General features: G+C 37.4%; 1 protein-coding gene and 1 long non-coding RNA gene across 3 annotated transcripts in view; one reads left to right on the top strand and one right to left on the bottom strand.

The window, feature by feature from the left end:
- Positions 1–2131: 2131 nt before the first annotated feature.
- Positions 2132–23074, top strand: part of LOC136851496 (uncharacterized) — a 98907-nt gene continuing 77964 nt past the window's right edge. The window contains exon 1 of one of the 2 annotated variants that reach the window (XM_067125632.1): positions 2132–2939. Coding sequence is in view for 1 of the 2 variants with exons in the window: in XM_067125631.1 (XP_066981732.1) it covers positions 7838–7879 (42 nt within the window). In the remaining variant the exon portion in view is untranslated. Of the gene's footprint in view, positions 2940–7743; positions 7880–23074 lie in introns of those variants that run through there. The other variant, XM_067125631.1, reaches the window with a different exon arrangement.
- Positions 14689–23074, bottom strand: part of LOC136851497 (uncharacterized) — a 21401-nt gene continuing 13015 nt past the window's right edge. Inside the window, exon 3 of the long non-coding RNA XR_010856895.1 lies at positions 14689–14763. This is a non-coding gene — a long non-coding RNA (uncharacterized lncRNA). The remainder of the gene's footprint in view (positions 14764–23074) is intronic.

Raw genomic sequence — 23074 nt, 5'->3', positions numbered from 1 at the left:
CCTAAATACTATATTCAATTCAATCCTAATTGACATGTCGTGTTGTAGAAATTCTTTAGCTTCAGTAGGTGTTGCAATATGTAATACTCCTAGAAAGGTCAACTTGTTCTTCCGTTGCTCAAGATGGATATTCAAATACCAGTCACAAAGTTTTTTTGCGTAATGTCTCATAGAATAAAGGGAGAAGAAGAAGTGAAGTGTTATTTATTTTGATGTCCCAAGTTTATAAGAGGGTGTAATGCTGTGCTGTAATTGTCCTATTTATATAATGACTTTATTTGATAGTTGTTTATTTTTTTCTATATTTTACCATATTTCTCCTCTCGTGATTTTTTTCTTTTAGGAAATTAATTGTCTCAGTGGCTTGTTCCTTAAGGAATAGTGTGCAATTTTACCAAATAAAGGTTGTCTCATTTTGATAGTACCACTTTGAGAGCAGGTCTTCTTCCTAATGATAATGATAAAAATCTAACAACCTTTCTGTACATTATTAAGGAAACTATACAGGGCACGAGTTTATGACGCAACGAAGGAAAGGACTGATTAATTGAGCGATTTGGTAGTTAAATTATTTGCTGCTATAATACACGAAGTGAAAATTTTTTTTTTATTTCTTCAAATTCGTATAATTCCTAGGCTTCCATACTGTAATACTTTCATTTAATTCGACGAGTATGTAATGTCGAGTACTGTACATTTAAGTACTATTTATACCCGGCAAATTGATTTAGAGTATTGAAGCATGTAGGCCTATGGATTACATGAGACTATTGAAGTATGTAGGCCTATGGATTACACGAGAGTATTGAAGTATGTAGGCCTATGGATTACACGAGAATATTGAAGTATGTAGGCCTATGGATTACACGAGAGTATTGAAGTATGTAGGCCTATGGATTACAAGAGAGTACTGAAGTATGTAGGCCTACGGATTACACGAGAATATTGAAGTATATAGGCATATGGATTACACGAGAATATTGAAGTATGTAGGCCTATGGATTACACGAGAGTATTGAAGTATGTAGGCCTATGGATTACACGAATTTATTACGGAAGAGTTTTTTCCCAACGTTTTCACTTCATGTATTCTATTGGTAGGTAATTTATATACCAAATCGTCCAATTAATCAATTTTTTCCCATTTTTTTGACAAAAAATGCCCTGAATATTTTCCTCATTATTGCAGAGAAAGGTTTTTACTGTTCGCGATAAAAGATGGAGGGGAAACTAGGGTGTGATATCATATCTAACGAAGAGGCTGTTTACCCTGCAATGAATCTTCGACTAGCCATAATGTCGTTTCCCTAAGACGCTTCACGCTCCTACTGCGTCGACACTCAGAATGACACAAGAGGACACCCGTCTATAAAAAGTGCGTCATATTTGACGCCATGTGAAGGGGAGAGCAAAAAGTAATAGCAACAGAGATGAATGTCGGGGAGGGGTGGGGTGGGGTGGGGGGGACAGACCTGAAGACTTGGTTGGGGGTATGAATGATTCACCGACAAGAGAATTCTTCGAAGAAGTCGCTTTCTAGATTGTCGCTTTTGTGGCTTGACGTGTTAGCGGCATCTGGTTGAGTACACTGATGTTAAATTTTTCAAACCCCTCCCCCTTGAGCTGTCAGACCTTTGACCTGCTCTCCCGTAGACCTGACACTGAATATAAATTGGTTATAAACGATGGCCTTTCCGGTATAAAACGCTGATGCAGTGGTCAAAACAAAGGGTTTGAAGTACTATGACTTTTTCTTCGAATTTCGAGGCTCAGTTTTTGTTTTCTGTGACCGTCCCATTTCCCTTGGCACTGAAATATATTTGTTTTATTATAAAAAAATTATCTGTATTCTATCAGACTTGAATTTGTAGTTAACAGCCATTAATTATCTCTTAAAATTCCTTGCAGTTCGCTGAAGACTCGTGAACTTAAGACTGTAAATCCCAAAGCTGGCCATATGCCAACACTGTCCTTTGCCCAGAGGCGACCCTCAATTGTGGTAAGGCGTGAAGGGAAGTGAGAAGCCTGGTGTGCACATCTGAACTCTGACCAACCAACGGAGACGAATCCCTGAGAGTTAAAAAAAGCGGTTCAAGTTTAGCTGGCTCAAGAATTCACTTTTCTTAAGCAAGACAGTCTGCCCGGGAGTCAAGTTTACACACTCCTCCCTTCCAGCTCGCTCGGCCGTTGGCGGGTCTCTCTCTCTCTCTCTCTCTCTCTCTCTCTCTCTCTCTCTCTCTCTCTCTCTCTCTCTCTCTCTCTCTCGTGTGTGTACCACCCTGGCGGCTGCTGCTTTGCCTCTCTTAAGTCATTCAGTAGGACGCCGACTTTTGAGAAGTGGTGGGGAATACTACCCGTGCTCCCAGATTGCCATCACTGGCCAGCGTTGCACGGCTTAGTTGCCCGAATTGAATTGAAGTGGATTGATTATTCGTGGATCGAGTTTTAATCTGGCGGCCTGATTTGAGCAGACATTTATACGACGTATTTTTTATGTAACTTTTAGTTTTCGTCAGATGTTGTTGGCTGCGTTTTAAAATAAAAATAAGAGGTGAATTTAGGTGATAAAATCGACTTAGTAAATTTAAAATATATATAAAAATACGCGAAGATTTTGCAGTGATCATGTAGGAAAATTATTATTGCCATGGCGTAATTTACAAAGGCACTGTAACGCGTGATCAGTGAAGTGACTACAGCCATAGACTCAGAAATGCTTCTTTCCCGGAGCGTCGTGCTCTTTCTTCTTCTTTCGGTTATCTTGTTGGCGTCCGAAGCCGACGCCAGACGTCGCCGTCGGCTGAAGAGGCAGCACGACCACGGAGGGGACTTGGATGACGACCACGAGCCGCGCCGTGCCCGTCGGAGGCACCTGAGACGTCGACGGGGTAGAGGAAGCGGAACTCTCCCCAATTCGACGCTTGTATACACCTGTCAGGGTGAGTTTGATTTGTCCTTAAGGATGCCGCGACGTAAACAAACCTTGTGGAGACTGATTGTTTAGTTCTTTATTACTTATATTTGGTAAGTTTTGTATTTTTATGGTGCTTTTGCTGGTTTGAAAATGATCATCAAAACTTGATTATGCTTTTACCGAACAAATTGCTGTTGCGTCTAATGCCCATAAGAACGAAAACAAGACTTGGTTAATATACTTGGCATTGCAAAGCGGTGATGGTTATGTCCTTGACACACCTGTTTATTGAAGTTGTTTCTACTAAATGAGCAGGTTATACTTTGCTAAGATACAGTGTCCATAATCCTGTATTATGAACTGGTGCTGCTATCTCTCTCTCTCTCTCTCTCTCTCTCTCTCTCTCTCTCTCTCTCTCTCTCTCTCTCTAAAACCTTTTCGTAATGTGAGTTAGCTTTTATAGTCTTTGATTTACAGATGCGAAAGTCTCTCTCTCTCTCTCTCTCTCTCTCTCTGTTTAAAACCTTTTCGTAATGCGAGTCAACATTTATTTTCTTTGATTTACAAATGCAAAAGTCTCTCTCTCTCTCTCTCTCTCTCTCTCTCTCTCTCTCTCTCTCTCTCTCTCTCTCTCTCTCTCTCTCAGTTTAACAGAATTTCCTTAAGGCATGTTGACTTTCTTTCTCCTTTAATTTACAAACATCAAAGCACTCTCTCTCTCTCTCTCTCTCTCTCTCTCTCTCTCTCTCTCTCTCTCTCTCTCTCTCTCTCTGTTTAAAACCTTTTCTTAATGTGATTTACCATTTATATTCTTTGATTTACAAATGCAAAAGTCTCTCTCTCTCTCTCTCTCTCTCTCTCTCTCTCTCTCTCTCTCTCTTTACCATTTATATTCTTTGATTTACAGATGTGTTTAAAACTCTCTGTTTAAAACCTTTCTTAATGTGAACATTTATTTTCTTTGATTTACAAATGCAAAAGTGTTTAAAACCTCTCTCTGTTTTAAAACCTGTTTCGTATTTCAACATTTATTTTCTTTGATTTACAAATGCAAAAGTCTCTCTCTCTCTCTCTCTCTCTCTCTCTCTCTCTCTCTCTCTCTCTCTCTCTGTTTCAGTTTAACAGTTACATTTCCTTTGATTTACAAATGGCATCTCTCTCTTCTCTCTCTCTTTCTCTCTCTTTCTTTCTCTCTGTTTAAAACCTTTACAACATTTATTTTCATTTACAAAATGCAAAACTCTCTCTCTCTCTCTCTCTCTCTCTCTCTCTCTCTCTCTCTCTCTCTGACTGCTGAGTCTCTTAGTCACTAGTTGCTTGGGTCCACCACATTGGCAAGCCAGTATTTGGGGGTCAGCCCCCAACAGATTAACCTACTCGAAATGTTGGCACCAACACGTGTCTTCTCTATTTTTTTATTGTTATTTTTATTTTTTTTCGGGGGGGGGGGGCCGCAAGACAGCGGGTGTTGACCCATTAACACAATTTAGTCACGTGAATTAATTTATGCACGTTACTCTAAGTGTTTTTGGATTTTGCTTTTTTTTTTTTTTTAGTAATGATAGCGAGAGCAAGTTTATTTAATTTGTCTTTTGTAATTTTTTTTGAGAGAGATTAATTTCGCGCGAATTTCATGTCTTTTTTTATTAATCACTTTGTTGCAAACAATCACATTATTTTTTTTTATCGGTCAACGGCAATTGGAAACACAAAACTGGCAGATAGATAAGAACAGAAACTTTCACTTGTTACTATTACAAAAGGGTACTAACTTATGACCTAATAACAGAGAACTAACGGAAAATTGTAAAAAGAGAAATATTTCTAGCGATTACAAAAGGTATTATTAATTCACGTTCTCAAAAAAGTGCAGGTAATGATATCACCAACTTGGAATAAACTAGAAAAAAATTTAATTCCTTTCTAAAATAAATCTACTATATAACCTCACTATTTTAGTGGGAAAAATATAAATAGAAATTGATGCATTTCACAAAAAATAAAAATAACCTTACGACTTCATAACCTTAGGGAGAAAAAAACAAAAATAAAGATGACTTATCGAAAAGTTCGTTAAAAGTAATAAGTTGCGTTTTGGTCAAAACGAAAGAAAGAGAGAGAGAGAGAGAGAGAGAGAGAGAGAGAGAGAGAGAGAGAGAGAGAGAGAGAGAGAGAGAGAAATGGTTCCAATAATACTAACGTTCGCGCAAGGCACCAATTTATGACCTCATAAGCCGGTCAGACTTTCGGTTCGATGTTTATGAAGTCTGTGAACCGCATTCTCCTGACCACTAGCCATAGCCAAGGGCGGGGTGCATAAATTGCACAGAGGAACTTGAAAAATTTCATTTGGCCATCTCTCTCTCTCTCTCTCTCTCTCTCTCTCTCTCTCTCTCTGTTTATCAGATAATATGTGTATCTCTCTGTGTTTATATATATAATATATATATATATATATATATATATATATATATATATATATATATATATATATATATATATATATAGAGATAGAGAGAGAGAGAGAGAGAGAGAGAGAGAGAGAGAGAGAGAGAGAGAGAATATATATGAGTATGTATATACATATATATAGAGTATAATATATATATATATATATATATATATATATATATATATATATATATATATATATATATATGTATATATATATATATATATATATATATATATATATATATATATATATATATATATATATATATATATATATATATATATATATATATATATATATATATATATATATATATATATATATATATATATATGTATGTATGTATATATATACATATATATAAATTCTGACTCACATCAGGATCAACCCAGGTCTTTCAACTGAAAGACAACGCCCTTGCCTTTCAACTGAAAGACCTGGGTTCGATCCTGATGTGTCAGAAATTTAATTCTGTTCCACACGTGATTGTGTGTTGATTATTTCTATATATATATATATATATATATATATATATATATATATATATATATATATATAGAGAGAGAGAGAGAGAGAGAGAGAGAGAGAGAGAGAGAGAGAGAGAGAGAGAGAGAGAGAGAGAGCAGCTAATAACCACAAGGATACAAAAGTACTCAACATCAATCCATTCTCAAAGAACCACGCAGACGCCATTTGTCTGACTCGACACCCATGTACTGCTGTCATTGTTTTCTTTGTTTGAAAGACTCCATTTTATTTGTATCTCCTCCTCAGGTACTCAGCTGTTGCTCAGCTGTCGAGGGTTTGTCTTTGTCTTCCTCTTTACAACGCGTCCTTTGCGATCTTGTGTACTTTAACGAGACTGAAAACGCAAGCAGCTTTGATCTTACTACTTGCTTTTCTCTCTCTCTCTCTCTCTCTCTCTCTCTCTCTCTCTCTCTCTCTGTGATTTAAAGCTTTTCTTAATGCAATTCAGCATTTTTATTCCTTCATTTACAAATTTACAAATGCAAAATATTCTCTCTCTCTCTCTCTCTCTCTCTCTCTCTCTCTCTCTCTCTTAAAAATTATATAGGCTAAATCCCCAGGTTTTTAGAAACGCAAACCACTTGCGTTTCCCTTCTTTTCAGTGAATAATAATAATAATAATAATAATAATAATAATAATAATAATAATAATAAAATGGATAACTTTTTGTCAAAGATATCATCATCATCATCAAAGTTGAATCGCATTTGCTGTGACGTTATCGTGCATTTGGCAACGCCGTGTCATCTTTCGTATGTTGTGGCTGCAAGAATATCGTATGTCCCATGATTAACTTTTTAGTCCGGGACGCTTCCTAAAATTTAACCCCCCTCCCCCCACCCAAGTTCTTAGGTGAGGGGTAGGGGTTATAAATGGGGTTTGGGGGTTATTTGGATTTGTGAAGGAACCATTGCATTCTATATTACTTCCTCTTCTTAATCATTGCAAGTTATTAATAGCTTCGCAAGATAGGGAATTCTTCAGCTCCAATTGAAAACAATTCTTTGTCTTTTGTTGCACTTTATTTCATTGTTATCCTTCCTGTTTCATCACCCTTCATTTATCAGTTGTTATCAGCCCTGTGACATTCAGTAAAGAATATTTCAGACTCCTTTACAGCGTGAAAAGATAAAGAAACGGGGCTTGCGACTAGGAATCTCGGCGACTCTGATAGCGCAGAGCCAGAGGCAGATCTCATGTTGCTGTGCTACATTTTTCTCGTGTTTTATTTTTTCAGCGTCACGACAAAACTTCGCATCGTATCTCCTGTATTGGTGGCAAAAATGATGTCTTGTGTGTTCGTGCGTGTGTGGTGTTAACTGAAAGTAGACCGTAGATAACTCTAAATAAGTCAGGTAATCACATGAATAAACGTGACTTGAATTTAGTACCAGTCTGCTCAAAATATTCGCTTGTGTAATATTGCCTAATTAGAGGCGCGTGGCCTCAATTTTGAGCTGGCATAGAAAAACTGTTCGCTTGTGAGATAAGACGTTAAAGGACGTGCATGGCTTCACCTTTGCACCTGCGTAAGACAAGACGATAATTATACCAACTTGGTGCCAAGTTGGATGACACGAAGCTCGGGAGACGCCTGACAAAGCGCTCCTGTGACGTCATCACCTCGGGCTGCTGGTGAAGAGCTGCACGCTGGAGGCTGTTCGATAGCTTTAGGGTCCCCGGCTAAGTGAAAATAATGGCTCCGTACGGGTATGAAAAAGGGTAAATACTTGGTGCCCTGAATACCCAGAGCTCCTAAAGTCTCTCTCTGCCTTATTCCACTTTAGCTTTTGAATGGGGATAAAGTCAGTGGGTTTAGAGGGTCGGTTTCAAGTGAAAATAATGGACGCGGGCTCAGTGCAGAGGAATTTTTCTTGCCTTGTAAACACGGAATTGTTTCTGTAAGGTGCCATGTTATAGTTCAGGGCGATTTCAAGGAATGTCTCGGCCAAGAGTAGATTTGATGAAACACCAGAATCAAGTATGTATTTATTTACTTGTGATTTTGTATATGAAATACGTGTGCGTACATTCAAATAGACATTATATATATATATATATATATATATATATATATATATATATATATATATATATATATATATATATTAACTTTATCACTTACACAATTGTTCTGTGCATTAATACAATTACTAACAGGACCTCATTAAAACTGGATGGTATTTTCCTGAATAAATATCTCATCTAGATACCATCCAGTTTTAATGAGGTCCTATTAGTAATTGTATTAATGCATAGAATAATTGTGTAAGAGATAAAGTTAATATATATATATATATTATATATATATATATATATACTGTGTATGTGTACTTGTAGAGAGAAGAGCCATTATTAATAAGCAAGTAAATTAAACACATTCCTTACATACTTTTTTCATCAGCTAAACATCTATATTAATTAATTTAACTGTAAAGAAATGCCTCTATTTTCATTCTTACTGAATACACTTTATTATTCATAGATAAATATTATTGTGTTCTGTATTTGTTCATTCATTCTCTTTTCCCGATAATTATCCATTAGTTTCTAAAATTACGTAAACTATATTGACTATTCAGTTGGTCTGTTTATTCCATTGTCTGGAAAATGACGGTTATAATATTAAAGTAATCTTCCAGTTGCATTTTATTTAAGAAGTACATTGTGTCGGTCTATATTTTTTGTTTAAGATTTTGTGATATTTGAACGTGGAGTTGATTATCCGTAGATTATCTCGTTTACACACATGCGCACACATACACACACTCATACACAGATTAAGTATATCGTAGTTTAACCAGACCACTGAGCTGATTAACAGCTCTCCTAGGGCTGGCCCGAAGGATTAGACTTATTTTTACGTGGCTAAGAACCAATTGGTCACCTAGCAACGGGACCTACAGCTTATTGTGGAACCCGAACCACATTATAGCGAGAAATGAATTCTATCACCAGAAATAAATTCCTCTAATTCCTCATTAGCCGGCCTAACGAGTGCTAGCCGACAACTCTACCGACTCGCCTAACGAGAAACTCGCAAACACAGAAAGATGGGGACAAATTCCCTATTTGAATGCACATCACATCAGCAGTAGGATATATCTTAGTTTGAATTGATACTATTCATAGACCTATGTCTTATGTGCAATATAGGCCTTCATTATCGTCCATAATGCAATGCTTATTTTTCTTTATTCAAAGACAGCACGATTATTATTATTATTATTATTATTATCATTATTATTATTATTATTATTATTATTATTATTATTCAGAATCCACACGACAAACAAAGTAGTTACACACATGACAATATTCCATTAAAGAAACACGTCAGGTACTCTTTATAGCCTACCTGTCGTATGTAAAATCTTTGTTATTTGATTCATAACTAATTAATATGCAAAACTCAATTAGCCAATTATGGGAGTGCTCGTTAGCCGAGATGTAATAAATCATCGCTAATGTTTTGATAAAGACTTAAAAAGTGAATAAGTTACAAGTTTGTCTACAAATTTATCAGACGGCTTACTATCGTCTACCAACCCTTAATATTTATCTTCTGCATTGATCATTTTGATAAGTAAACTTTAAAAGTACTGGATTATTTTAATTCTTAGATCTTACAAAGTGTAAAAAAAGTGTAATTATTTTATTAAATGGCAGTACAAAAACCGAAGATAATTCAACTGTCTGACCTTGAGTAACAATGGGTTACAAGAAGGCCCGAAAACCAACATCTCTGTTGGTTGGTCAGCCCAGAGGTTCACATCAAGCCTCACATGTACTTCTGCTCCTCACACCACGCATAAGAATTGCTTAATCTAAACAGCCAACCAATAATTGAATACAGAATTGAGTCAAGAAAATGGATATGTATAAAAACTTCAAAATTGTAAAATTATTGTATAAAAAAACGAGATATTTCACATTAACGAAAATAAATAGGAAAATAGATAATGTTATAACTGAAATCACGTAAATGTAGAAATTCACACTGAGAGAAAAATTAGGCGTGAAATGTAAATCTTTCAGGCAGGTAAAGAAATTATGAAAGCAATTGTAAATAAAATCAAGTTGTGAAAAATTGTAAATCAATCAAGTTGTGAAAAATTGTAAATAAATACAGTTGTGATGAACAATAAGTCTACAAAAGATTGGAGAATTAAGCGGGGAAAAGTAAAGAACAGTAACTACTGTCAGAAAATTGTAAAAAAAAAAAAAATAAAGATAATAAAAAAAAAAAAAAAAATTGTACAACAGAAACACGGTGTGTTCGGATGTCGACACGAGGCCAAACTTGTTTACATTAGGGCCGCGTTCAGAAGAGATACGACGACTTGGACACGTTCAAGAGGCTCACAGACTCATTCAACCGTGAACAACGAAACTGAAAGGACGCATAGAAACTGCCTGAAAGATTTTATTGAAGAGAAACCTCCCAACCGTCCCCCCCCCCCCACAGTCCCCAGAAAAAAAAAGGTATTGTGGTATTTGCGCTCGTAATTCGAGTTTAGTTTATAAATGTTTGCGTGTTTTTATTATTGCATTTTTGCACCAGCAGTTATTAATTATTATTATTATTGTTGCTTTGTTACGGATGAAGGTGTTTGAAGCATAATAATTAACTGTTGTTTCATAATGAAAGCAAAGCAGGTGAGAGAGAGAGAGAGAGAGAGAGAGAGAGAGAGAGAGAGAGAGAGAGAGAGAGAGAGAGAGAGAGAGAGAGAGAGTTTCTGATCTGCTGCGAAAATTAGTCCTACCAATGACTAACGTGGTATTTTTTAATATTTTACATTCTGACGGAGTTGAATGTTAGGTAAATTCTGGAAAATGTCAAAGGATGCAGATGGAAGTTTACTGGAGAAAAAAGTGTATAGGAACGTTTCAATATGTTTATTCATTCATATGTTTTTAGGAAATAGAACTGATCTGTCTTGTAAAAAGTTTTCTTTTGTCCTATCACTCGACAGTGAAGAAAATTATTACCCACTTCGATATGTTATTGAAATTTAGAACCTCTCTGTTTAATTATGACAAAATAAATCAAGTACGGAGCCTCAGTTTCAAAGATGTGCGCAAGACTTGCAGAAATTTGTTGGGAATTGTCAAAGATGGCAGGAGATGGATGCTTCTGCTACAATACGCAGCATTTGCTATTATCGTGTTTTATTGTAATTTGCAATATGATACAATTCTGCAGCTAAATTCTCACCGAGTTCACACAAAAGATTATACGTTTATGATGATTTTGAATTAAAGCTTGCTTTGTACCAAAGTCAAAGCTATTGGCAAGTCTCTTGCAACGCGATTGGTTTGCAATGAACGTATTGCAACCAACTAGATTAGAGGTTATTGAAAAGGAATTTAAGTATGTTTGCAATTCACGCTCAAGTCAAGAAACGTTATATAAATTTCAGCTTTTCCCACAGCACTGCAGATTCTTTAATATTGCAGGGAACTTATTTTTGCAACTTTCTGTGCAAAATCCTATTGCCTGAACTATAAAACTCTTAAGTAAAAATACAACTGTACTTCTACGAGCAAAAATCATACCAAATTTGGATGCCAGTTTCCAAACAGCAACGCAGAAAATCGAGGAACTCGTTGCCGTTGTTTAGTTCAGGCGGGAAATAAATTCTGTGTTTTGATTGGCTAGTGCCATGAACTCTGATTGGTCGGTTCAAAGTCGCTGCCATGGTAACCAGAACAGGACACCTAAGGAAAAACTATTTAGTGTTCAAAATAGACCACCGAATAAAATTTATTTTTGATAAAAACATAAAGACTTGTTATCAGATAATTTTCACTTTTATGTTGGATCTTTAATATGGAAAACGCAAATGCTGTAATTAAAAACAGTTCCTTACTTGCTTATGTCTTGGGATGTGGCTAAACTGCTAAAAGTCGTCTGCTTTAGTCACGAAAGTTCTCAAGAAATGGAAAAATGGCAACTCATTAAAAAAAACTCTTATTGTTCCTACTTTCGCGTAAATGAAGTTATTATATTGCCATTAACATCAACGTTGCAAACAGTTGCAATATTTCAAAAGAATTACAGAGAGGATAATAAATACGTAATTAAAAGCAGAAAAGAGGTTTTGCAAAATAGCGACATTTGGTAACTTAGCTCATAAGCGTAAAAGGTTGTATATGAATTTACCCTAAGTAACTGAAGGTTATTTGGACTATTGAAAATGTTATTAATTCTTTTACTTATATATTCAGAAGTATTTTTATCCTGTCATTAGAAATATTCTGTATAATTCAGTTTCTTTTACTTCTTCACAACTAGGCAGTCATATATGAATGAGTTCAGATCGTACCGAGAGAAAAATCAGACACTGGCATGTCTCGTTGAACTTATATACAACAATTATATTTTTAAGAGCTCTGCAGGTTATCTGATCTTGTAAGGAAATTGCAAGATATTGCTATTTTGAATGTCTAATCCTTTTGAGGAAATTAAACACCTAATCAAATAAATAAACAGCAACGCATAAAACCCAGGAACTCTCCTCATACTCTTTATTTTGGCGGGAAATATAGTTTTTTTTAATTTCTCTTGCTAATTAAAGTTGGTTTATGGCTTATGAAATAGTTTCAAGAAAAAGTTCAAAATAAATAAAAAAATCAAGACAGAATGGCGAGTGTATGTGTGTGTGTGCACGCGCGCTACACGCATCAGACCTTACAAGGCTTTCAAATTGCGAATTATGGCGAGATATCCCAGATTTCCAGGTAGAGTCAAAACGAAAGAGGCGAGGTGGTGTTAAGGGCTGACTCATTCTCGATACCCAAATATAGAAAGGACGCCATCAACTCTATTCTACTCTCTCTCCAGACAGTAGAATCCTAAATAGTACCCATGAAGGTGGCTTAAATAGGACTATAAAAAAAAAAATCAGACACCTGTTTGCAATGCGAGGGACATGTCAAGGTGAAAAAGCTTTCTAGGTGACTTTTAGTGACTAAATGAAGGTTACGATGGATATTCAATAGAAGGATAATTTTAAGTACGATAGGTGGAATAGCCAGATAGACAGAGATATTCGAGAACGGTAGACAATTAGACAGACCTATACGATGAGGAAATAGACCGATAAACTGACAGTCGTAAGAGGGATGAATCTAAGCACAATAGGTGGAATAGCCAGATAGATACAGATATTCGAGAACGATAGACAGTTAGATAGACCTATACGATGAGGAAATAGACCGATATACGGACAGTCGTAAGCATTGTATTAGGCTCATACGAACGATACATAGCCCAGTATCTAAAAGGACAATATATAGGTAGATATATATATAGATAGAGACAGATAGATAGATAGGTAGGTAGCACCACACGGGGAGAATGGCTTACCAATTTCCATCCCTCATTCTTATCGGATCGCTCCATTGACAGCCAAACCTTGCAAAGAGCCGTCCATTCACGCAGGAGTAGACAGCGTTCCATTGATGGGGGTCTCGTTCGATCCGCAGTGTAATCTAATCCTCGCCAATAGAATCCGCTCTAAGTGGTCCGCCCCCATCACCTCCAACACCCCATCCTGAAACCCTTCCCCCCCGCCTCAACACCTTTGCAGCAGTTTCGTATATCTCAATGATCCCAGTTTTAGCTGCACTTAGGCCCAATAAGAAGATCATAGTATTCTGTTCGCTCGAATAATTGTGCGCGCGTTCTTTATGCAGGTGGAGAGAGAGAGAGAGAGAGAGAGAGAGAGAGAGAGAGAGAGAGAGAGAGAGAGAGAGAGAGAGAGAGCGCAGTAAAATCGAATACAAATCACTATTATGATTCAACAAGGTTATTACACCAGGCAGCCGGGAGAAAACGCCTTATAAGTCTTCCGGAAGAGCGCCGACGACCTTTGTTTTTGTGACGCCATTATAACCTCCGGTAAATGGCAAATGACACACAGTTCAAGGTGACTGATAGCATTGCCGAAATTTCCAACCGACCTCGGTGGGGGGCCAAAGCATTTCCCAAAAGCCGGGGGAATCCATTTCTAGTACAAAGACCTAAGATAATTCAACTGTCTGACCTTGATTAACAACGGGTTACAAGGAGGCCCGAAAACCAACATCTCTGTTGGTTGGTCAAAGTCCAGAGGTTCACATCAAGCTTCAAATGCACTTTTGCTCCTCACACCACGCGTGAGAATTGCTTCATCTAAACAGCCCACCAACAAGGTCACCTGAATGCTGGCTGAATGTTCGCGCGTGTCTGCAACCCGCTGCGAGAATTTTTTATTTCATCATCCAGTAGGTAAGACGGGGTTGATGAGTTTTACCTGTCCCACGCTGTGAATAACACATGCAACATTATTTACTGATTTTGTTTGATTTGGAAGGTGTCCACTTGGCCCTCTGAGATAATAATTCTCTCGTTTTCTTTAAAGTGTTAAATGAGAACATGACATTTTTTGAAGCAGTTGTTTGTAACTGTGATGATCTGAGCAAGGACAGTTTCCGTGTGATTAAAAATAAATTGTTAAGCAGCTTCAGAAATAAGCTAAACAATTCACACACTCACACTATATATATATATATATATATATATATATATATATATATATATATATATATATATATATATATATATATATATATATATATATATATATGGGAGTACAGATACCTGATTCGGGATATAGAGATGCACGACAGAGAATTCCAAAGCTTAGTAGTACAAGAGAAAGACAGTCACCTAATCAAACACTACAATGCATACTGACATCCTATGATAAATTATGCGAAGAGGTTCACTGACGGGTATTCCAACTTACCTGAGAGGAGGCGCTGTGTCCTTCAGATGATGATTTGTTGACGACAGCGAAATTTCACAGTGCATCAGTCCTGAGAAAAAAAAAAAAATTTATTACAATTTGGAATGACATGAATAGGTTCCACAATTATACATTTTGCAACTTTATAAAACTGAATTTGATCATCAAGCCACTGAAGATTATCAGTGTCACCTTTTAGTAGGAAAACTGGGAGAGTGTTTCCTGTAAATTGAATATAGAATTTAGGCTAAAAAGGCCAAGCACTGGGACCTGTGAGATCATTCAGCACTGAAACGGAAATAGACAGTAAAAGGTTTGAAAGGTGTAACATAGACAGTAAAAGGTTTGAAAGGTGTAACAGGAGGAAAACCTCAAAGCAGTTGCAACATAAATCAGTTGTTAGGAGAGGTTGGCAAGTAAGATGGACGAAAGAGAATATGAATGGAGGTACAGTAAAAGAAACTAAAGGGGCTGCAGCTAACCCCAAAGGCACGCTGCAAAGAACCTTAAGTAATGCCTACAGTGCACCGCATGAGGTGCACTGACGGCAGTAACCCCCTACGGGAAGTATTTCCTGTAAAAAAACAATGGAGTCCACGAAAGATTTTAGCTGTTTTTGGTCCCTGACAAGTCAAGTCCATTATGGGTTCTGCCCTGTTCTACAGCGCAGATACAGTCCTATGTAATGCTGTAACCTAAAAGCTTCATTTGAGGAAAATCCAGCTACATTTCATATTTACAGCAACGTCTGAAGTACCATACATCCCTTAGAAGTTCATCCCGAAGAAAATGACTAACGACTACATTAACAGCGTGACAGGTGGCAACCATTTCAAAGCCTCTTCATCACCTTGATGACTGCAGCTGGAGGTGCTTTCAAGCCAAATGGCACAAGGTTCAACTGCATAAACAATATGCTGATTGCAGAAGTAGTATAAGGCTTACAACCTTCATATATCAATGCCTGGTGATAACCTCTGCAAATTAAAGCGCTACTGATCTGCCAAGGACAAAGATATCAGTGCTAAATCTTAGAAACTATGGTTCATTTAACAGATGACGCCTTATAACAATTACTTCAGTCACTTACCGTAAAGCTTACCTTTTCAGGATGCAGCAGTAGAGAAAGAATGCAGGAAGGACAGAGAGTTCCTAGCAGACAAGGAACAACCTTTCCCACACAGCCAGCAGGCTGGAAAACTTAAAAAAAAAAAAAGTTGGCGAATCCCTTTCCAGCGAAATCATTTTCACCTGCGAAATCCCCAAAGGAGGTATAACAAGAGTTTTGTGTTTGGGTCCTGCGCGTCTGAAGGACTAACAGGGCACTTACATTAAGAATTCTCATTGTTCTCGTTGTGTCTGGCTCATACTTTCACATACTTTGCACTTTTTTTGAAGGTTTTTCTCCCCCGAAGTACAGAGAGGGAAATATTATAAAAACACAAGGGTAGTGGGTTATTTTTTCCTTGTGGTATTATGTTTATAATTCCGTTAAAGTTTACTTTAATGGAGCCAATCTCTTAAGGATGTAGCATTAGAGAAAGAATGCAGTAAGGACAGAGTGTCCCTAGCAGACGTGTCTTTGATAGCCTTTGAGGTGTGAAGTATCTAAGAAAGATGTTGTTTAACTTTGTATTATCAGGGTATGACGGTTTTATCAGGGTATGAGGGTTTTATATGCAGTAAAAGTCTTTGAAGAAAGTATAGGATAAATAACAGTCCTGAAGAAAGCATAGGATAAATAACAGTCTTAAATAAAGTATAGGACAAGTGCACAGAATGTATAAGGTTACTAGCACAAGGAGAAAGATCCTTGGCAAAACCTTTCCTTCACTTCATGAAATCTGCAAGGTTAGTCGCTGGAGAAAGTATGAGAAAGTATATTTTCACTGTCACAAGGAAAAAGAGAGTTTGGTGGATTATTTTCATGATCAAGAAGTAAGACCTAACATCAAACTACCTGTTTTCATGTACATATACTTTGCAAAATACCCTGGAGGAAAAGTATAACAAATGAAGAGAGTATAATAAAGAATACCCTTACTACCATCAGGACACAGAGATCTTAATGAATTATTTTGATGATAGAGAAGTATGATATAACGTCAAAATGCTTGTTTTCATGTACATATACTTTGCAAAATACCCTGGAGGAAAAGTATAACAAATTGTATACATAAAACCACAAGGAAAAATAACAACCCACTATACCCTTCTTTTTTATAATATTCCCCCCTCTCTCAACTTCGAGGGAGAAAACCCTTGAAAAAAGTACAAAGTATGTGAAAGTATGAGCCAGACACAACGAGGACAAAAAAATTCTTAATGTGAGAGTCCTGTCAGTCCTTTAGACGTGCAGGACCCAACACAAAACTCCTGTTCCCTCCCTTGGGGATTTCGCGGGCGAAAATGATTTCGCTGAAAAGGCATTCGCCAACTTTTTTTTTTTTTTTTTTTTAAGTTTTCCAGTCTGCTGGATGTGTGGGAAAGGTTGTTCCTTGTCTCTCAGCCATGTATCTGTCAGGACGCGGGCCATGAAGGATCAGTCAGCGTCGCTGGAGGTGCTTTTGTAACTGGTTTTGAGAGAGAGAGAGAGAGAGAGAGAGAGAGAGAGAGAGAGAGAGAGAGAGAGGCTTGAAAATTTCTGTCGTCAGAACACACACACACTCAGTTGTAACACGTACAGTTACTCAGAGAAAGAGTTTACAATTACTATCACGATCATACACGTTTTACAATGACCATCAAACAGAAACGAGAGAGAGAGAGAGAGAGAGAGAGAGAGAGAGAGAGAGAGAGAGAGAGAGAGAGTTTACAATTACTATCAGATCATACACATTTTTACAATAACAATCAAACAGAAACGCACATAGAAGTACTTAGTAATTGCTGTCAGCTCGCACTCACACTCTCAGAGAGAGAGAGAGAGAGAGAGAGAGAGAGAGAGAGAGAGAGAGAGAGAGAGAGAGAGAGAGAGAGAGACTAATACATTCGATCACATCAAACACGCATACTCAACACCCACAATCGCAGACACACACACACACACACACACACACACACACACACACGTAGACCCTCAAAAAAAAAAAAAAAAAAAAAAAAAAAAGCTACATATTCCCCATTACAAACCACACCTCAAGATAACATCGGCCTGGCGAAATCATTTGAATTCATCAATAAGAAAAGCCGAGCTAAACAAACATTTCCATTCTATCGAACGCCCGGCAGGGGCAAGACTTTTGGGGGTCAGAAGGAGGTGATTGTGTGTGTACCCTGGGCGGGGCGTTTTGAAGACTGATCGCCTTTTTTGGGCGGGATGTCTCGATGGATCCACACTATGTAGTAATGGGGCGGCGTCTCGTTTTGAACATTTTTCCATTTCTTTTTTATTGTCCCTCTTTTTTTTATTTCAGTTCAAAATGCTTTCAACATTTTTTCCTATAGATATATTATATATAATATAAATATATATAAATCTTGACATATATTTATATTATATATATATTACAAAATAACCACACAACTTCTGTGTATATCACCCGTTTTAAGCTTCATTAAGACGGGATGTATTACTTTCCAGATTATTTAATTTACAAAGTACAAACTTCCAAACACACACACGCACACACACATATATATACATACATAAATACATAAATACTGAATCCGCATCTAGGTTACGTGGGCGTTTTAACCAGATCCTCTTTGGTAACTATTATTAATTCATGAATCTTTTTTTAGCAAACATTCTTTGTCTGCTCGTAAAGGCATGTCTTTGATCCGACTGAGCTGTTTATTACTGTAAACAAAACAATTTATATTTATGCTTTGACAATGAGAAAGAATGAAAAAGCAAAGGTAACAAAGCCTTCGCGAACTGACGCCTTTGTAACAAAGCCCGGGCGAATTATCATTAGCACATGTCACATAAATTTACGATCGACACGTAATCTAAGTTCCAGTTCGGCCGTGAAACTTATTTTAAAAGGTGTAAAAATACACCGTTAAAGATCCATGCACCGAACTGGCAATGTGTTGCAAGCTGTAATGGGTTATAATGATTGCCCGGAAGGCAACACAGGCAACGGGGGAGCACGCAGGCAAGATCCTGAATCTTGCCAATGTTTGCTCGTAATGACGTGTTTTCCTGAAGGACGATGAGAGGTGAACTGTTGATGAGGTTTTCTATGTTTTTTCTTCACTGGCGGTTATTTGGTGCAACGTCTATTGGCGGTATGCTGGATTCGCCAGAAAACGTGCTCGTGTGACAGAAAAATGTGGTCCTGTGACATAAAAATGTGCTCTTGTGACAGAAAAATGTGGTCTTGTGACAGAAAAATGTGGTCTTGTGACATAAAAATGTGCTCGTGTGACAGAAAAGTGTGGTTTTGTGACACAAAAATGTGCTCGTGTGACAGAAAAATGTAGTCTTGTGACAAGAAAATGTGGTCTTCTGACAGAAAAATGTGGTCTTGTGACACAAAAATGTGCTCGTGTGACAGAAAAATGTGGTCTTGTGACAGAGAAATGTGGTCTTGTGACATAAAAATGTGCCTGTGTGACAGAAAAATGTGCTCTTATGACATAAAAATGTGCTCATATGACAGAACAATGTGGGCTTGTGACAGAAAAATGTGGTCTTGTGACAGAAAAATGTGCTTGTGTGACAGAAAAATGGGGTCTTGTGACAGAAAAATGTGCTCGTGTGACAGAAAAACGTGGTCTTGTGACATACAAACGTGCTCGTGTGACAGAAAATATGTACTTGTGAGACAGGAAATGTGCTCTTGTGACAAAAACGTGCTCGTGTGACAGAAAAAGCGAGCTTATGTGGCGGAAACGTGCTCTTGTGACAGTAAAGCGTGAAAGTGCGACTAAAAAAGTGCTCAAATGGCAGAAGAAGACGTGCTCTTGTGACAGAAAAATGTTCATGTGAAGGAAAAGCTTGCTCTCGTGACAAAAACGTGCTGGTGTGACAGAAACAATGGGTCGTGCGACACCGCTGTAAGAAAAAAAAAATCATTCGTATCACGCTTTGAATACATTTAATATTTATTTTCTTGGTCAATTTACATGTTTTTACCTCTCTCTCTCTCTCTCTCTCTCTCTCTCTCTCTCTCTCTCTCTCTCTCTCTAAGATAATGTTAGCATCTGTTTTCAATAAACAGTGGTACAAGGCTAACTTAAAACTAGAAGTATTTGATATTCTGAAGTTCTATCGTTTGATAAAGGTATATTTAAACACTCTCTCTCTCTCTCTCTCTCTCTCTCTCTCTCTCTCTCTCTCTCTCTCTCTCTCTCTCAGTCCACAGCAGCCAACCAGCCACTTACTCCTGAATAGATCTGTCAAAATCATGCACCTCCTTTTGCAGCTAATCAGTGCTTACTCGAACAACTGCCTTCATTCGGCGCGCGTGACTTGTAGTGCTGTGTTCCGTGGCCTTTTTGCATTGCTAATTCTATGTTAAGAACCACGCGAGGCCTCTTTTGCTCTTCCTTTGATTCTAGCTGATTTGCATAATTTCTGTTTCATCATTCGAGGACGAGAAGGCATTAAGGGCATCTTCGGAGTTACTTGTCCTGTCGAACTGAAAGTTTTTTGTTTTTCTATCTAAATTCTGTCTTGACATTCTGGAGAAACCTGCTTTACAAGTTTTGGCAATATTTGGCTTTTTCCGTATGAATGTTTGCTCAGTAATAATAATAATAATAATAATAATAATAATAATAATAATAATAATAATAATAATAATAATAATAATAATAATAATAAAAATTATTATTATTATTATTATTATTATTATTATTATTATTATTATTATTATTATTATTATACTACCTTTAAAACAAATCTCCCCAGTGATGTTTTAGCTGATCTCCTTCTAAAGTAATTTAATATAATTCGAGACTTCCCTTTTATTTAACCTCTCCCTTCCCCCAGGAAACCTTCAGCTATTTATTCCGCTTCGTAAAAGCCCCCCGAGCCAATGTGAGACCTCGCGTCCAATTCTCCTCCGAGCGAAGAAGAACGCTGTTTACAATTCACAAAGACGATATCCTTTACAACGACTACATCCATGTCCTTTGACTTTTACGATATCGTGGGAGGATGTTAAGTACAGGGATAAGCACCGGCAGTGGTCAATGACGATATAGCAGCTTGGAGCTAAGCGCTCTTTATATTTCGGGTGACAGGCTTAATGAGAACCGTGTAGGGTAAAGGAAGACTGGTTGGATGTTGGTTTAAATGCAAGAATAGTTTTTGCTTGGCCTCCGCGTTTGAAATGAGACGGTGGCCATGCTTTCAGCCATGATTTTCTGCTGGTCTGAAATAATCAAAGTCTGGGAGATTTTTGCGTGCATTTAATTCGTACTAGTTGAATATGTATTAATACGAAGAGAAATCTGTGAAATGAAAGTTGTCAAAAGAGAAACGAGCAATTGTGGTTAAAGAACACAGACGTTTCTGGATATAGGGACTAATGTAGCGGGAGAACCACAGTTCAGTTATCTTGGCCTGCAGAAAACGTGGAGAGAAAGCAGGAAATGTAAAGAAAAACAAATACAAAATGTTGGCAAAATCAACCACTGAGGCAAGAGAGAGAGAGAACCGAGACTGAGAGAGAGAGAGAGAGAGAGAGAGAGAGTAGGAAAGAAACCACCATTATTTAAACTATTCCCTGAGAAAGCTAGGAAGAGAAATAAAGAATAAGACAAGGTAAAAAAAAATTCTACAATATCACATTCATTAAAACTTGAAAACAAAAGAAAAACGACTTGGAATTATGGAAAAAAAGCGAACTGCAGGAAGAGTTGGCGGTCAGAGTTTCCTGATGATTAGTGCGCATGTGCGTGCTTTGGTGACTGTGCGGTCAAGCAAAATATTCATGGAAATGAAGAATAATATGAGAGAGAGAGAGAGAGAGAGAGAGAGAGAGAGAGAGAGAGAGAGAGAGAGAGAGAGAGAGAGAGCCATTTCTCTATAATGATCTGAGTATAGTGTGTTTTTATACTTTTTCTTCTGTAAGCATTGAAACCCAAGAAGAAATTAATACAGAAACTCTTACCCTTCTGATTAGGAATCGAACCTACGTATGTTCGGTTAGAGTGATGTTGCCTTTTCACCCTTCCAGGTGAAATCGTTGGTTCGAATCCCACCTGTAGAAGTAAGAGGGTCTTCAAATGTTTCCCATACGAATGTAATCTTACAAAAGTAACTGAATTTAAAAGTGTGAGGAAATCGAGAGTTAAGAGGTGTTTGTGTCTTGATGTGAAAATACATGTGTCATGTGAATGTGACAAGTGCATTCTATAAATAATTATAGTTGTAGTAGTAGTAGTAGTATTAGTGATAGTTTAATCATTCTATAGATAATTATAATATTAGTAGTAGTAGTAGTAGTAGTAGTAGTGATAGTTTAATCAAGTTAATGTGTCAGTCAAATAGTCATGGTCCCTTTTCTTCTAAACTTACATTCCTCTCTTCCAAAATCCAAACGTTTGTTGCAAGTCACAAGACCCACCTTTGGTAAAAATTCGTAAAAATCCACACACTTGATTTTTTTTACATATTCCTGCTAACAAGCAGATAAACAAGCGAACAGGGCCTAAAAGGTATAACCTCTTTGACGGAGATAGCTGGAAAACATCCAGAGAGCTCATACCTTACCCAATTCTGATAAGGCCCCCCTCCCCTTGCAAACAAGAAGCCAGGACCCCACCATCCCTACCCCTTCTCGCCCATATCTGCATTTGAGTATGGACCCATCTAACAAAACCTAATCAGTTGAAATCCATCACTTTTCGCGACAGCAATCAGACAGACACAAGCATGCGCAAGCGAGTACATAAACTGTACTTAACGTTGCTTACTGCAGCAACAAAAAAAAAAAAAGGACGTAGCATAGAGAGAAAATGTGAATGTAATAAATAAAAAAGGTACGAAACATTGAAAGGACGATGTCAAAGAGAAGAATTATGTGCAAGAGATGCTGCTGCTGTCTCGAAGATGAATAGCCTGGAGTTTGTCTGGTAATTCACAGGCAGGGTTGGGTAACTTATCTTCTTCTTCTTCTTCTTCTTCTTCTTCTTCTTCTTCTTCTTCTTCTTCTTCTTCTCCTCCTCCTCCTCCTCCTCCTCCTCCTCCTCCTCCTCCTCCTCCTCCTCCTCCTCCCTCCTCCTCCTCCTCCTCTTCTTCCTTCTTCTTCTTCTTCTTCTTCTTTTGGCCAGAATGTGCAAGGGACGTTAGGGTCTCTCTCTCTTTTGTAAGAGGGATCACAGCCGAGATTGGAAAGCTTATTTATCAACTGCGGTGCAAATGCTGTTTTGCATTTTGGTGGTCAGACGCAGAGGGGATTAGGAAACGAGAGAGAGAGAGA

The sequence above is a fragment of the Macrobrachium rosenbergii genome, chromosome 23 (genome assembly GCF_040412425.1).
Source record: "Macrobrachium rosenbergii isolate ZJJX-2024 chromosome 23, ASM4041242v1, whole genome shotgun sequence".
NCBI lineage: Eukaryota > Metazoa > Arthropoda > Malacostraca > Decapoda > Palaemonidae > Macrobrachium > Macrobrachium rosenbergii.
This window is presented reverse-complemented; position numbering and strand designations above follow the sequence as displayed.